At 54.4% G+C, this 15,176-nt stretch overlaps 1 protein-coding gene across 1 annotated transcript; it reads left to right on the top strand.

Moving 5' to 3' along the window:
* Positions 1–4,085: 4,085 nt before the first annotated feature.
* LOC308045791 (uncharacterized protein) lies at positions 4,086–5,957 on the top strand (the record flags this gene model as incomplete). The annotated part of the gene is made up of 4 exons (XM_080353300.1): positions 4,086–4,226; positions 4,865–4,915; positions 5,287–5,400; positions 5,850–5,957. The coding sequence occupies 4 exons, from the start codon at positions 4,086–4,088 to the stop codon at positions 5,955–5,957; spliced, it is 414 nt and encodes a 137-aa protein (XP_080209426.1).
* Between the last annotated feature and the right edge of the window lie 9,219 nt (positions 5,958–15,176).

The raw sequence follows: 15,176 nt of genomic DNA, 5'->3' as shown, positions 1-15,176 counted from the left end.
CCCGCCCCGGGGCAAACTGACAGCGCTTATTCTGTGCTTTGCAAGGTTGCACCTTTGGGAAATATGAAGCAATTTGAAAAATTCTCCTTCGTCCCACTATTCTGTGTAATTTGATTTATGCAGAACAGCAGAATTGGTGTATGTTGCCCACCTTTCCCCGCCACGGGCTGGAGGGAGCAGGTTGGTTGGTGTCCCAGCAGCGCCTGAAACGCTCACAGTTTGTAAACTCGACCGCTGATTTAAGAGATTATTACATGTGCTGATGCTAGACATTACATGGTGACCCACATTTAGGGGGGTTTTCCTGTTATAAAATGTTTCATTTAATTTCTTCACCATCTTCTGAGAGTAGGGAACAGCACAAATGAGCAAACGGCTTGGAAAAGGTGTTGTGGCTTCTCAATGAGGATTACCTACAGGGCACAGCCCTCCAAAATGACAGAAGAGACCTGGAGATGTTTATATCATCTCAATTAAAGCACCGTTGGACCTGATGAGTCCTGACATTGTTTCTTAATTGCACGATCCCCTCTTGTCCCCACACAAAACCCCCAACTCGGCACAGCTGGGTTGGCCGTGGGGACCACAGCTGCTGCTGCCTGACCTGGAAAGGCACAAATTCAGCCCAGCTGCACTGGGGAGCGCAGCTCTCCCGTTCCCCGCAGAGCGGAGGGGACGCTGCGCAGGGAGCTGTGGCGCCCGCAAACCCCACTGACCCACCGGCCGTACCTGTGTCTCTCCATCGAGTCCATCGTGGCCACCGGTGCCGTCCCGTGCTGGCCGTGGCCGCAGCCCCAGCCTGCGCAGCAACTCTTCGGTGTGATGGTTGTGGGCGACCAACCTTGGCTTCGGGCATGGGAAAGGAAGAAAGAGAACAAAGCCATGGCTTTGGAAGCAGAGCAACCCCAAATCCCGGTTTCAGCCGCACTGAGGGTCTCTGTGGCTGGTTCCTCAGTTTGCTGGTGGCACCAACCGGAGCTGCAGCTGCAGAATGGTCCGACCAGTGCCAGCCCAGTATGTGCCCGCGCCCCCCCAGCAAAAGGAGCCTCATGGGGAAAATTGCAGCACCCAAATGAACCACTTCAGTGCTTTTCTGAATTGGTTTGGGACTGACTTGGAGTGGTTTAAATGGGCCGTGAGGAACAAGGGGTGTGAGTGGGGTCAGGAGCAGCTCCCCCCCAGCTGCTGGACCCCCAGGACCTGCTTGTGTCCTGCATCTGGCCACAGCTGGAGGCACAACCAGCTCTTCTATGATGAGGAGACCCAGTTCAGCCCCAATTCCCACACTCGGGGCCCTGTGTTCACCCAGCAGCTCAGGGACGCGGAGTCCCGGCTGCACGTGTCCCCTCCCTTGGGCGAGGGCAGCTCGGCCAGCAGCGCCGGGGCTGATGCGCAGGCAGAAATTTCCCTTATTTCACAATTACAGCTCAGTTTAACGCCCAGAGCAGCCAAAGACGCTCTGAACGAGCGAGTTGGGCTCCCTTGGGGTCAGTGATGCTCCCGAAGGGCTGTGATCCCCCGTCCCGCGCCGCCTCCCGCCTGAGCCCCCAGCTCAACGCTGTTTCTCAGAACTGGGCTCCTCTTTCTAGCTATCTTCTTCCACCCACACGAGCCAAATCGATACATATCAGCTTTTCCCATCATCGGGTTCACCATACCGTATCAATAGTTTGGGGGAATGATTGTATCTGTCTTTGGGGGAGGTGATGCTCTCCACGCCGGGTTTGCAGAACAGGGTGAGCTCAGCCCAAGGGCTCCCACAGCCCCCGGGACCACCAGGGCACAGGGGACGGGACCGCAGGTGCCACCCCCGGGGACACGGTGCATCTCCCTGTGGCAACACGGCTCAGGGTATGTGGGGACACCAGCCTTGGGACAGACGGACACACACACTGAGCTGTGCTGCCCTGGACACTCACCAGCTCCTGCTCCTCCCTCCCACTGTGCGCGATGGGAAACCTCCCGGCTCCCGTCTGGCTCTGGCCCATCCTTTCGATTTTGCAGGAAATTCGATGATTGGGAATCATCACCATCTTTTTTCCCAAGAAAGGCAAGCTTTTCCAGGCTAATAAAACCAACTAAACGGGAGCGCTGCAGCCCGGTCCTGCCACTGCAGCCGTTGGTCTCCCTGTAGAAAAAGAACACAGTGAAATGGGAAGGAGTTTGTTTGAAATGTCAGGTTCAGCCCTTCCCCAGGCCACGCACAACCCTGACTGCGCTGAAAAGCACGGAAAAAAACCCAAGGTTTAAACTTGTTTCTACGTTTTATAAATTCATTGAACAACTTGTTAGTGTTGCCGCACCTGTGAGCGGGCAGCAGCAGAAGTCTGGGGCTCCCCGGGAAGGGGTTTGTCCCCGCGGGGGTGTCAGAGCAGAGCAGGAGGTGCTGCCGGCACCAGCCGCTTCACCCGCGCTCGCGGCAGCACCTGGAAAAAGGCATTTAAGTATCTGCGGAAAAAATGACCCATTTTTGCAAGCCAAGTTTCTCCGCCTAGAATTCCCACCAGCACCACTGGCCAGCCGTGGTGGGAAATAACTGTGGGTCAGTGTCTGGTTTTCTGCTCAAGGACATGGCGGTTTGCACCAGTTACTGCTGGTTCTCTGATGTTCTCTTGGGTAGTGTGGGACCCCATGGGATGGTACAGAATGGCATGGGACCCCATGGGACAGTACGGGATGGCATGGGACCCCATGGGACAGTACGGGATGGCGTGAGACCCCATGGGACCTTACAGGATGGCGTGGGACAGCATGGGATGGCACAGATGGTATGGGACAGCGGGGGATGCCATGGGGTGGTGCGGGATGGCGTGGGATGGCACAGATGGTATGGGACAGCGGGGGATGCCATGGGGTGGTGCGAGATGGCGTGGGATGGTACAGATGGTATGGGACAGTGGCGGATGCCATGGGGTGGTGCGGGATGGCATGGGATGGCACAGATGGTATGGGACAGCGGGGGATGCCACAGGGTGGCGTGGGATGACAGGGGACAGTGTGGGATGGCGTGGGACGTCACGGCCCGTGGGCACAGCACCAGCTGAGAGACGCAGAGCCGAGCCGGGCGCTGCAGGAGCTGTCACTGCAGGAAGGGATACGTGCTACCGAGCTGAGCAAGTCCTAGTTAAAACCCAAACACCCACACAGCAGAAAACCCCCTCTTCCTTTACATGCAAGAGCATTTTTTTTGTTTTTTTTGCAGATGTTTAACATCTTGATAAACGATTTGAGGTTTTTCTTTTCTTTCGAATCTGACTTTGGCTACTTGAGCTTGCAGCAGCTGCTGGCATTATGGCCATCACCTGTGATACCCTTTTCCACCAGCAAGGGCTGGGTTGTGGCGCAGGGCACCATGGTCCCAGCATGTCCCCAGGGCTGCCACTGGGGGAATGGGCTGTGTGGGAGGACAGGTCCTCCATGTAAGAGGGAAAATACAATAGCAAATGATTGGGATGCAGCACCTGGGCACAAACCCACCTGGATGGCAGGGCCACCTCTGGCTCCCATTGCACAGCAGGGAGATGCCTCCAAATTCAACCGGAGTCTTGCTGGGGTCCTGTCACCCCTGTGAGACAGGGACATCCTGGGCAGGAGCCGGGATCCAGCCACACGATCCCAGAGCCGGTCATTCTGCAAAACTGTTTCTCTTCTGCATGGTGGAGACAAGAAAAGCTTCGGCAGCTCTTCATATGCACACAAGATCATGGCTTGACCTAAGTCACTCACACATTCATGGTTTTCCACATGCAGAACAATACAAACATGCCCCATAGTAAATAGATCCTCAAACATCAAAGAGAAATTCTCAACTTGTCATCCCAGTATCTCTTCATCTATCAATTAGGTGATTAAAATCTGCATGGTAGCTGAATAACTGATAACGTTGGTTAAAGGCCAAAAGTCTTCACCGTCATTACATAATGCCCTTCTTTGGGGCGAACGGCACTTCCCACCGTCTCGCCTGCTCAGCACAGGAAGACACCTATATTTGGCAGCCCCCGGGGATATAAAAGCGGGGCGCAGCCGAGCAGCCGGGCAGAGAGGCCCCGGCCAGCCAGCCCAGCCGCTCGGGACCGCGGGCCAGGATGCTGCCCCCGCTCAAGGCTGCTCTCGCTCTCCTCTCCCTGCTCCAGCTCGGCTCCTCCCGGCCGCCGATGACCATGTCTCCCCATCTAAAGCTGTCGGAGATCACCCAACGCATCCAGCAGCTCAACTCCGGAGCGCAGGTAAATTCCGCTACATCTCCCGGCTTCGCTTTGCTCACAAATCAGGGGGACATTATTGATGGTGATCATGATGATAATGATGATGTTCCTTGGTGCTTTGGGCACCCCAGCCCATTTCATCCTAGACTTCAGGTGCTCAGGGCTTGACTTGGTGGTACAAGAGGCTGCTCAGGTGAAGTTTTCCACCTGACATTGGGCACATTGCAGAAAAAAATGCTGATGAATGAGACACCCTCCCCCAGACCTCCGTGCCGCACAGAGCTGTGTCGCGGTGACTGGGGCAGCGTGGTGACAGGGACATGGTGGCCCAGCTCTGTGCCAGCTGCAGGGGGTCCCTGCTCTGTGCTGGTCCATAGCACCCACTGAGCACCTGGGGACCCTTCTGCCCCTCCCCAAACACCCTGCCAGTGCTGCGCAAACCTGTGCAAACCAGCTGCCCAGGACTCCGGTTTGAAACAACTTGCTCAGAGACGGATCTCGGTGGTGGCAGCACCCGGGTGCATCTGCGCCGTGTCCCACCGGAGAGGGATGGGGACATGGTGTCCCATCCTGGGGGAGGGCACAGCTGGTGGCTCCTTGGGGACAGTCTCGTAATGAAGGTCTCCTAATGATGACTCCCCCTTGTGTCGCTTCTCCAGGTTCCCTGCAATGACACCCGAGTGGCTCAGGTCGCCTTCACGGATCGAAAGGTAACAGATGATGGAGAGATAGATGGAAAACACATTGATAATAAACACAGCCGTAGCCAGCAGCCTCCCCGCCGTGGTGCACAGCCCACGTAGCACAGGCAGCTTCATTAGTCAAGGAGCAGGAGCTGCTCAAGTGCCAGTGGCTGGCTCGATGCCGCTGTGCCCAGGGACCTGCCTCCAGCCGCCACCTCTGTCCCCAGCTCCCCTGATCTCTGGGGACAGCCCAGGGGCCGAGTCACCACATGGGGCTGCAATTGCAGCTGTAAATTGAAAGTAATATAGGAAGTCATCTCCAACCAGCCCTGGACAAGTTGCATGAACTGAAATCAACTCCGTGTCTCTAATAATGTCTCCTCCCCTGTGTTCACCAGCTGTCGGAGCAGGAGCTGCTGTGCCAGGCTGCCACCGCGCTCACCAAAGTCACCAAGTGCAAGAACGACTATGAGCCATTCATCATCAACCTGCAGAGCCTGCACGGCAGCAGGGTAAGGAGGAGCTGAGCTCCTGCCCCCCGTGTGCCCCCGCCGGCCCCATTTCGGTGCCAGCTCCCCAGATGCACCCGCAGGACCCATCACTCTGGGGTTTGTTACCTTGCGTGGGGCCAGACCTGGGCTTTGCAGACCCACGTGGTGCTGCAGGATAATTTGCTTCTGTGGGAAGAGGCTGAGCACCCTGAGCACCCCGGGCCGGTGGCCATGGGGGTCACCCCGCTGAGCACAAGGGCCGGGTGCTTGTCCTGAGCAAAGGACAAATTCCAAACCTCCTGGGGCAGCGTCCTCACAGCTCTTAACTGAATTATTTGCTGAATTATTTATGTGGGAGACAGAGGCAATGGAAACAAAGCAGCTGCTTGGGCTGGTAGCCTGGCTGCCCACAGTCTGAGCTGCTGAATCCTGCTGTCAGCTCTAACGTATTTCCACTTTTCCTTCCCCAGAGCTGCTCGCTGAGCAATGAAAACGAGATCTACCTGCGCAACTTCTTGCCGGAGCTGGGGAACTTCACGCAGGGGCTGTACCGGCGCCTGGCCGCGGCCGCGCAGTGACGCGGGCACCGCTCCGGCCAGGGCGCCGCGCACCTTCCTGCCGGCACCGACTCACTGCGGTTTTGCAGAGTTTGTTTCGCTCCTCGTTGCATGCACCTCCCCAGCTCTGCTCCAACCCCACTGCACCCTACGCAACCCCAACAGCGAGTCCCTGCGGGTACCCCGGGCACCCGGGTGGCCCCGCTGCCATGGGACGTGTCCCCTTCCTGGCGGGTGCCCGGTGTCTCCCCGGTTTTCTGTCCAAGTGCCATGTGTTAGACATGGGATGGATGCCACCCCTTGGGATGGATGTGGCGCTTCGGGAGGGATGTGACCCATCGCCGGGGAGGCGCAGAGCATCGCGCCGGGACCGGGCGGCTGAGGATGCCGAGCTTTAACTCGTTCATCTCCTGCAGCGCCTACCAAAACCAAAACCAACTTATCTGCTTCCTGTTCCTCTTAGTGAAGGGAGGCTTCTTCTTAATCGCCTTCTCTTCCTAAAGAGATCAAAATCTAGGCTGAAATGATGCATTTGTTGCTAACAAGTGGCTCCAGCAGCTCGGGTGGGAGCAGAGCTGGGGAAACGCAGCGTCCGAGAGCGAAACCGGGGCGGGAGGGGTTGGTAACGAACCCTTTAACATGTCTTTTATATTGTACGTGGGCTTTTAAGTTATTAATACCAAAAACCAGGAGAGTCTGTAGGATAACTTCAGCTCTAATGGGTGCTCATTGGCATAATCCTTCTAGAGTTTATTTATTATTATATTTTATTTAAATAACTTATTTTTATAGTGCATAATCTAAAGATTCAAGATCAGAAAGTCCTGGCTGTTGAAATCTTCCCTTCACTTGGGACTCAGAACAAAAAGGAAAAGCCAGTATTCAGAATAGGTGTCTTATTTTTAACTTATATAAGAGTAGTCCTGTGGAATAGAATCATATTTAAAATAATGCTACCTCATTCTTAGGGAACTATTATTGCCTAATTGCCTTTCCATGACAACAAATGAATGTGTGCTGATTGGTAATTTATTGTTCTTGCCTCTATTTAAGTGTTTGCAATATGAAAAATTTAATATATTCAAATTACCATGTATTTGGATGTCTTAATTTTTTTTTGTTTTTTCATTTCAACTTTGCACTGATGTTATAAAAGTGTCTCAGGGCTTAAGTAATAAACTACTGAACAAGGAGCTCTTGGTGCCCCTGGTTTGTGCTGTCGATTCCCCTCTTACCTGCAGCGGTTGATCCAGCCCTGTGGTTACGGGGTTCCCGGGGTTGGTACTGGGTCCAGTCCTGTTCCACCTGCTCATCGGTGCTCCGGATGAGAAGACCAAGCGCAGCCTCAGCCCGTTTGCTGATGACACCAAACTGGGAGGACGGGCTGACACACCAGGGACCTGGACAGGGCACAGCAAATCTGATGAAGTTCAACAGAGGCAAGTCTGGGGTCCTGTGCCTGGAGAGGAACAACCCCTGGACCAGCACAGGTTGGGGTGACCTGCTGGGAAGCAGCTCTGCAGAGAAGGACCTGGGAGTTCTGGTTGACAACAGGGTGACCACGAGTCACCAACATGCCCTGGTGGCCAAGAGGCCAATAGTACCTGGGGTGCATCAGGAACAGTGTGAGCAGCAGGTCAGGGAGGTTGTTCCCCCGCTCTGCTCTGCCCTGGGGAGGCCACATCTGCAGAACTGGGTCCAGTTCTGGGCTCCCCAGTTCAAGAAGGACAAGGAATCACTGGAGAGAGTCCAGGGAGGGACACAAAGATGCTGAGGGGTCTGGAGCATCTTTGTGATGAGGAGACTGAGAGAGCTGGGGCTGTTGAGCTGGAGAAGGGAAGCTGAGAGGGATCTGATCAATGGATCAATAGCTCAGAGTGGGTGTCAGAGGATGGACCAGACTCTGTTCAGTGGTGCCCAACGCCAGGGTGAGGGGCAGCGGGCACAGACTGAAACACGGGAGGCTCCATGTGAACATGAGCAGAAACTTGTTTGCTGGGAGGTGCCAGAGCCTGGCCCAGGCTGCCCAGAGCGGCTGTGGAGTCTCCTGCTCTGAGACATTCAAACCCGCCTGGACCCACCTGTGTGATCTGCTCTGTGACCCTGTGTGAGCAGGGGTTGAACTGGGCGATTGCTATAAACTCATGCGATGGGGCATTAACTGCAGCCTTGGATTTGCTCTGGATAAATTACGGCATTACCAGCACCAGACATGGCAGGAGGCAACAGAAACGCATGAAACCTGCAGCACATCCCCGGCCCCGCCAGCCAAAAATCTGCCCTGGGCAGCGCGTGCTGCCCAGGAGACCCCCGTGGCCCGCTCTGGGTGGCTGTGCCGGGATGCTCCGGTTTGGGCCAAAGAAAGGAAGGGAAAGCCGAGCCGCCGGCCGTGGCGTTCGGCAGAGCCCTGGGCTCGGTGTCTGCGGGGACACCGGCACCGGGAGCCCAGGTGGGATCCTTGTGTGATGGGGAGACACTTCGTACCACAGAGCACGATGGGGAGAACAGCAGCAGAGAAAAACCGAAGACACGTTTCTGAACCAAGCACCATCCTTTGGTAGTGAAAACGGCAGCGGGTTCATCCCTGAACCGTGGCCGAGACAAAGGCACCGCGGGGCTCTGAACGAGCCTCCCGCCCAGCGCGGGCAGGGACAGGGACACGGGGGGTCAGAGCCGTCCCTGCAGCGAGGGACGGGGCCGTCACCGCCACGGGCCACGTCCCCAGCTCGGGAAAGGATGTGGGAATTGTTCATTCACTGGTGACTTTCCCATCACACAGTGATGCAGTTTTCCACCATGATTCAGCCCAGGTAGCTCAAAGGTTACATTTTTCTGTTAATCTAGCATTTTCTGTTCATTTAACTCCAGCTTCAGAGCTTTCAGCCGTGCTCACCAGGGAAACCACTCTGCTGTACGGGATCACCACCTCCATCCCCCTCTCCAGCATCACTTTTAGGCAAGGGACCTCCCACCACTCCCCATTCCAGACCAGTGGGGCAGCTCTGGACATCCCAGTGAGGACCCATCCCCAGGGCCACCGCGGGCAGAGGCCGCCGTGCCGCGGTCCCGCCGTGCACTCGCTTATCTGCCCTCCATCGCCAGCAGCGCAGGTAGGAAACGGCGCAGCTCTCCGCTGGCAAATCCCTCGCAAAGGTCTTTCTGAGTCAGTGGCACTAACTTCATCTGGGGCATTTCCTAGTTAGACAAACAAAATTACTCTCAGTCTGGCTGCTCCTGGATCAATCGCACACTCGCAAACTCTTATCAAGCATCTGATGGCAAGTTGCTATTTGAGTTAGAAAAATACCTATTAGTTATTACAAAACTCCGAAGTTTCCCAGCTCAGCTCGTTTCTCAGCGCGATTTCCTGCGGCAGCGCTGGTAGGAGCTGCCAGCACAGCCCGCGGCCCAAACTGCGCTCGGGTGGTCCCTGCGTGGGGCTGGGGACCCTCCAGCTCCCCAAGGCAGAGTCACACATCCTCGTTTTCCCCTGTGAGCACCAGCGCTCTGGGCATCGATAGCGCAGGACACCCCAAGCCACATCCCTGTCCCTCGCCTGTGTCCCACAGGGTGTCCCAGGCAGTGTCACACTGTTTCGGGGGTCCCATTGGGGCAGGAGAGCCCCAGCTCTCCATGAACCGCAGGCAGGACTCTGCCGCTTTCTGTTTCTCCCCGGGCGGGCGCAGGTTAAGATAACAACAGAAAATAGTTATGCAGATGAAGGAAGCTTTGCATGATTTGGAGATATTCAAATCAAACACCATCTGAGCGAAGGAAGAGCTTGAAGGATAGTCAGAGGAAAGAAAAAACCAGCAGCAAAGTTCCATTATTTGAGCGCAGTCAGATCTGTGGTCTCCCCAGTTCCGGCACTTTCACCACATGGTGAAGAGAAAGTCTTGGGATACGGAGAAATGAAGAATCCCCAAACCAGGCAGTTTACACAGTTTTCAATGTGACCCGACTCCTACCACTGTTATCTTACGGTGGAAATTTCCTATGTTGAAACGTAATGCAAGATCAGAAGAAAATCTTGACTTTTACAAAAGAGACCTGTTGTCCTAACTGGATAGGAGCAACTTTGGAAAGTGCAGATAAGGGAAAAATAAGTTTTTCCTGCAGGTTCAGCAATTTTACAGCCATAAATTGAGATGTTTCTTCCAGAAAAGCACACACACACAGGTATAGATCACCAAAATATCCAGGCTGTGCCAGCTGATGGGGTTGGGTCCACGCAAGGCCATGAGCGTCGCAGTGCGGGTCCTGCTGGCCTTGCTGGCGCTGGCGGCGTGCCGGGGCCGCGGGGCGGCCGTGCCGCAGACATCCACGCTGCTGAAGGAGAGCATCACGCTGCTGGGCGAGCTCCTGGACGCACAGGTAGGGCTGGCGGCCGTGTCCCCATGAGAGGGACGAGTTGTTCCCCCGGGCTCGGCGAGAGCGGCGCTGACTCAAAGGACGGTGCTGAGCGTGCGGCACCGGGACAGAGCGCTCCCGGGGAGCCAGAGCGGGCGGACAGATGGATGGGTGTGTGTCTGTGCGCACACGTGTCAGGATGGACCCGTGTTAGTGGTTTCTCGAGCCTGATCGCTCCTCTCCTTTGTGTCTTGATAAAGGTTTCCTGTGACAAGATGAACGCGACCAATATTTTTGCAGGTGATAAGGTAAGGGAGAAAAAAACCTAACTTGTCCGTGTTTGAAAACAACCACGGGGTCATGGGTGGGCATGGGGGAGGATGCTGGGGGCCAGAGGAGAGCAGGGGCAGCCAGGAAGGAGGCACGAAGCCCAGTGCAGCACCGCATGGGAGCACGGAGCCCATTGCGAGCCCTGAGCAGGGATGCAGGGATGCAGGGATGCAGGGATGCAGGGCTGGTCCCAGCTGGTCCCAGAGCCCTCACCTTCCCACCTGCAGCCCCAGCAGCATCAGCTGCTTGCAGTCACCCAGTAAGGGGGAGGCCAGAGGGACGGGCAGGAACGGGCAGCATGTGTTTGAGCAGCAAACAGGGTTTTTCAGGCTTTTCAGAAAGGAAAAGAGGAACTTCTTCCCTTGCCTTGGGGCCGTGAGTCACCGTCACAGACACCCACACGCGCCTCTCGCCAGCACCTCGAGCGCTGGTTTGATGCACTATCCATCTTCAGCCCCTTATCTAGGGAAGGCTCTTGAGTCAGCAGGAGATTTAATAGCAGATAATAAAGCGTATTTCTGCTCTGAAAATTGCTGCCTAAGCCAAGCTCCCCAGCGCGAGGGTTCCTGTTTGCACAGAAAGCCAGCGGCTTCACCTCGTGGGTGGCAGCCGAGGGGCACAGTCGCCTCCCCTGGGTGGCTGAGCACCCTCTGGGGGTCCCGCACCCCCCACCACGGGGAGCAAGAGGAGCTGCCCAGGATGCTGCACAACCCGGCGCCTGCAGTCCAGGTTGTGCCCATGGGGATGCGCTGCTTACCTGACGGTGCCGATGGGTGAAATCTGAGGAACCCGGAGCAGGGAGAGCCCTGGGGCACCTGCAGGAGGTGCCCACCAAACATCCTGCAGGGAAGACAGCTGAATAATTTTCTTATACCACCAGCGCTTCACTCATTAGCTCCTCATCTTCTCCGTGTCTCTGCTGTGGGACTTTACGCAAAGCACCTGATGGAGTAAACCTCTTCTTGGGGGCTGCTGCTGCTCCCACGGAGCCTCTGTCCACCCAAACCAGCTTTGTTCCCACAGGACCCCACGGGGAGCAGCTCCCCAAACACGGGGTCCCCCCCCAGCTGCACCAGGAGCTCAGTGCTCTGAGCACACAGCGCTCAGCGCTGCCCCAGATGTTGCTGTGACCTCTGCCCAGCGGCTGGTGGCACCTTCCTCACCAGGGACAGGAACGGACCCACATGTGCACAGAAGTGTTTGGGAAGCTTTAACATCTCAGGCTGTATTTGCACCTGTCATTTAGAGCAGAAATGTATTCTTCGTGCTGTTTTAATCTGCCGCTAACAAAGCTGTGACTGTACTAAAGTGTCTCTAAAAGAGCCGTGTGTCCTTTTCCAGACCAACGACATGGAGATCCTATGCAAAGCCTCTGCAGTTGCCTTGGAGGGTCGGAGCTGCCACAACCACCTCGAAGGAATTTACATGAACCTGCTCAGCCTGCTCCAAATAAAAAGACCGGACCTCAAGGTACAGCAAGCCCCCCCCGGCCCCCTACATGGGCTGTACAGCCCTGAGCCTCCGAGCTGCTCCCTTGGTCGCTGTTTTTGCTCTCATCCAAAGCTCTCCCAACCAGCATCAGCAGTCAAGGCTGGAGAACCAGCTCCCCCAACAAGTGTCCTCATGGCCATTTATTCTCTTCCCATTACAGGCCCCGTGTCCCGTGGCCACAGGCAACACTATGTCACTGAACGACTTCCTACTGAACTTACGCAGAGTCCTCCAACGATTAGTAAAAGACTAGAGCTTCGAGGGAAAAAACATGGGGTTTTCTTTGTTTGTTTTTAAACTATGACACTGTATTTTTTTGAAAGATTATTTATAATAATTCTCTTAATAAATGTATTTTTGGACTAAATCTGTTGGCATTGCATTAGAAGTTGCTTGGCTGGAAATTGGAGAGCACAGGAGGAGATGTGGGAGCTCCGGGGTGCTGGAGCATGGGACATGGGGCCGCAGGACCAGGGACACCCGGGGACACCACAGGGCAGGGAGGGAAGGAGCGGGGTCTGTGGTTCTGAGCTGTTTCCTATCCACGTTCTCAGAAAGGGGCAAGTTTGTGACTGGGCTGGAAACCCAGCGCTGACTCCAGAGAGCGGAGCAGTGACAGGTTCCTACATGGAGCTGAGGCTTTAAAATCATGACATTCAGAGTAATTCTTGCTGTTTTGACATATAAGCTACAAGAAAAACATGGAGCTACAGTGAACAGAGCCCAAGGTCCACTGGCATAAGCGTGGTGCTGGCAAGAGTTGCCTAAGTAATTTGCCCTGCTATGGGGTTAAGGCTGGTACTAACACAAGGAAAGCAGGTCCAAGCAGAGGAAAAAGGCCAAGAGAAGCCAGAGTGGGGGCACTGCTGAAGGCTCTGACCTGCAGAGTGTGTGCGGCAGCTGAGAAGGGAGATGCCAGGAGCACAGGTCCCCCCTCACTCTATAGTTTGGTATTGCCCTTTGTGGCCCAGGAGTAAAGAGGCTCCAGCAGCAAAAGACACAGCAACAGGGAGCAAAAACACACAGCTGGAGGGATGACGCGAGCCTGCGGGAGACCTGGGTGCTGGTTAAAATCTTTCTCTAGCACAGGGGGCTGGAGTCTTGGAGGTATTTCAGTGTCTACCCTTTGACCATGTGCTTTGGCACAGCGTGGGAGAGCACTTGGGAAAGTCCCAGGACCGCACAGCGTCTGGTTTGTGCATCAGCTGAGTCACAGCACTCAGGGGAGCCGCAAAGCTAACAGACAACAAAAAATCCCTGTTACCTGTTGTGTGAGGAGGCTGAAGTATCTTCCAGAGGAAGAAATGCCCTGCAGACCAATATGGTTTATGCAGCAAAGGAAACAGAGCTGAACACTTCCAGTTGCTGCAGGTAGATTCCTCCTATCTGCACGAGCACGGAGCGTGACAGCACGAGGACGCTGAAGGGCAGAACAAGGTGAGAAGCCGAGTTCTCCCCAGCCGTGGCACCGGTGCAGCGCTCAGACGCAAGAAGAGGCAGAACAAGCAGCAGCGATGATTTTGGAGGACGAGAAGCTGCTGTGGCAGCACCCTGGCTCGGTTGGGCTGCCCTGCTCCCCAAGGGCCGCTCAGGCCAAGCCCAGCAAGGCTGGGCCTGAACAGGGAGCTGCTCAGGGTGCGGCTCATCATCCGCATCCCACCCTCAGCCCACGGACTCCCAGTGTCTCGCTGCCCTTCCTGATGATCTTCTGACTCAGTCGAGTTACACACTACATATAAAGCTGAAACCCATGCACGGAGGTGGAACTAGGAATCAAGAATTTTATTTCATGGTATGGACATGCTCCAGGGACACAATACTGATATACACAGTGTAAAGAATAAAGTTTAATTGTGAAACAAAGATTAATCAGAAATAAACAGAGTTAAAACCAATAAATAGGAAGACCAACCACAGACAGACTAGCAGTTTCTTATATACAGGACCAGCTAAGCAGAACTGTGGAGAAAGGTGAAAGCTAGACACGTGCAGACAGTGTAGTCAGTGAAAGGCACTAAGGACCATTTCCCCTCCTCTTAAAGAAAGAGATCAGGAACAAGTTAAATATAAAACAATTCATTTACACAACATTAAACAACATAAAGTGTCAGAAACCTCAATGTTAAGGTCCATGTTCTGGAATGAGGGGAACCTTCCGGTAGCAAGATGCACAGATGAGCACACACAAGATATATAGTACAGTAATACGATTTTTGATAAATACTTTAGAGCTCGTACTGACCTGGGATGAGAATGGCTGTATTAAGCTCTTAAAAAAAACCCACAAAACCAACCCTCTTCCTCACTGAAACATGTTACGGGCCCATTCGACATGTTGTCCAGGGCTACAGGGAGGGCCCATATATAAAGGAACCTGCAAGGCAGACCCCCTGGCTGTAAAACAGAACTTGGACAAACCAGCGTTTAAAGGCAAGCCAAGCTGACAACACTGCGCCACTGCAACCCAACTCCTCTTGTAAGAGCAGGTAACTTATTCTCCAAGCCCCTCTAACAGATGGTTCCAGCCAGTTTCTCCACCCTGCCAACCACAAAGGTGTGCAGGCAATTTAGTGTTTTCTCCACTCCAGGGCTCACTTCAATTTGTAGAGTACTATTGTTTTCAGCAGCAGGACTGTAACATTAAATCATAGAGCATGTGCCTTTACAGCTCAGTTTTAGATATTTTTAAATGCAGCGCCATTGCTCACAGTGGGATCTTTGAGCCGCTGATGTCTGCCAGGTAAAAGATTTCCCAATGGTCTTTCTGACACCACAGTTCAGGAGAAACTCCCTTAAAAACAGATCATTCAACAAATCTCAGCACAACAGAACACAAAAGGGAAACACAACAGTTATCCCTGGTCTGAGAACTAGGACAGGCCTTGCTTGGACCAAGAACTGACAGCAGGCCTAAGATAAAACAGCATTTAAACCATTTCCGGTCTGTCTTCTTTGAGAAATACAAACCACAAGATAATCCGACTCTATCCAAGCACATTCCAAGTCAGGTCGGCTCTGCAAGAGTAAAACCAACTATGCCCAACAGACATTCTGAGTATTCACCCCTTG

The sequence above is a fragment of the Nesoenas mayeri genome (assembly GCF_963082525.1).
Source record: "Nesoenas mayeri genome assembly, chromosome: 14".
Classification (NCBI taxonomy): domain Eukaryota; kingdom Metazoa; phylum Chordata; class Aves; order Columbiformes; family Columbidae; genus Nesoenas; species Nesoenas mayeri.
The sequence above is the reverse complement of the archived record's forward strand: the minus strand, read 5'-3'. Positions and strand labels throughout refer to the sequence as shown.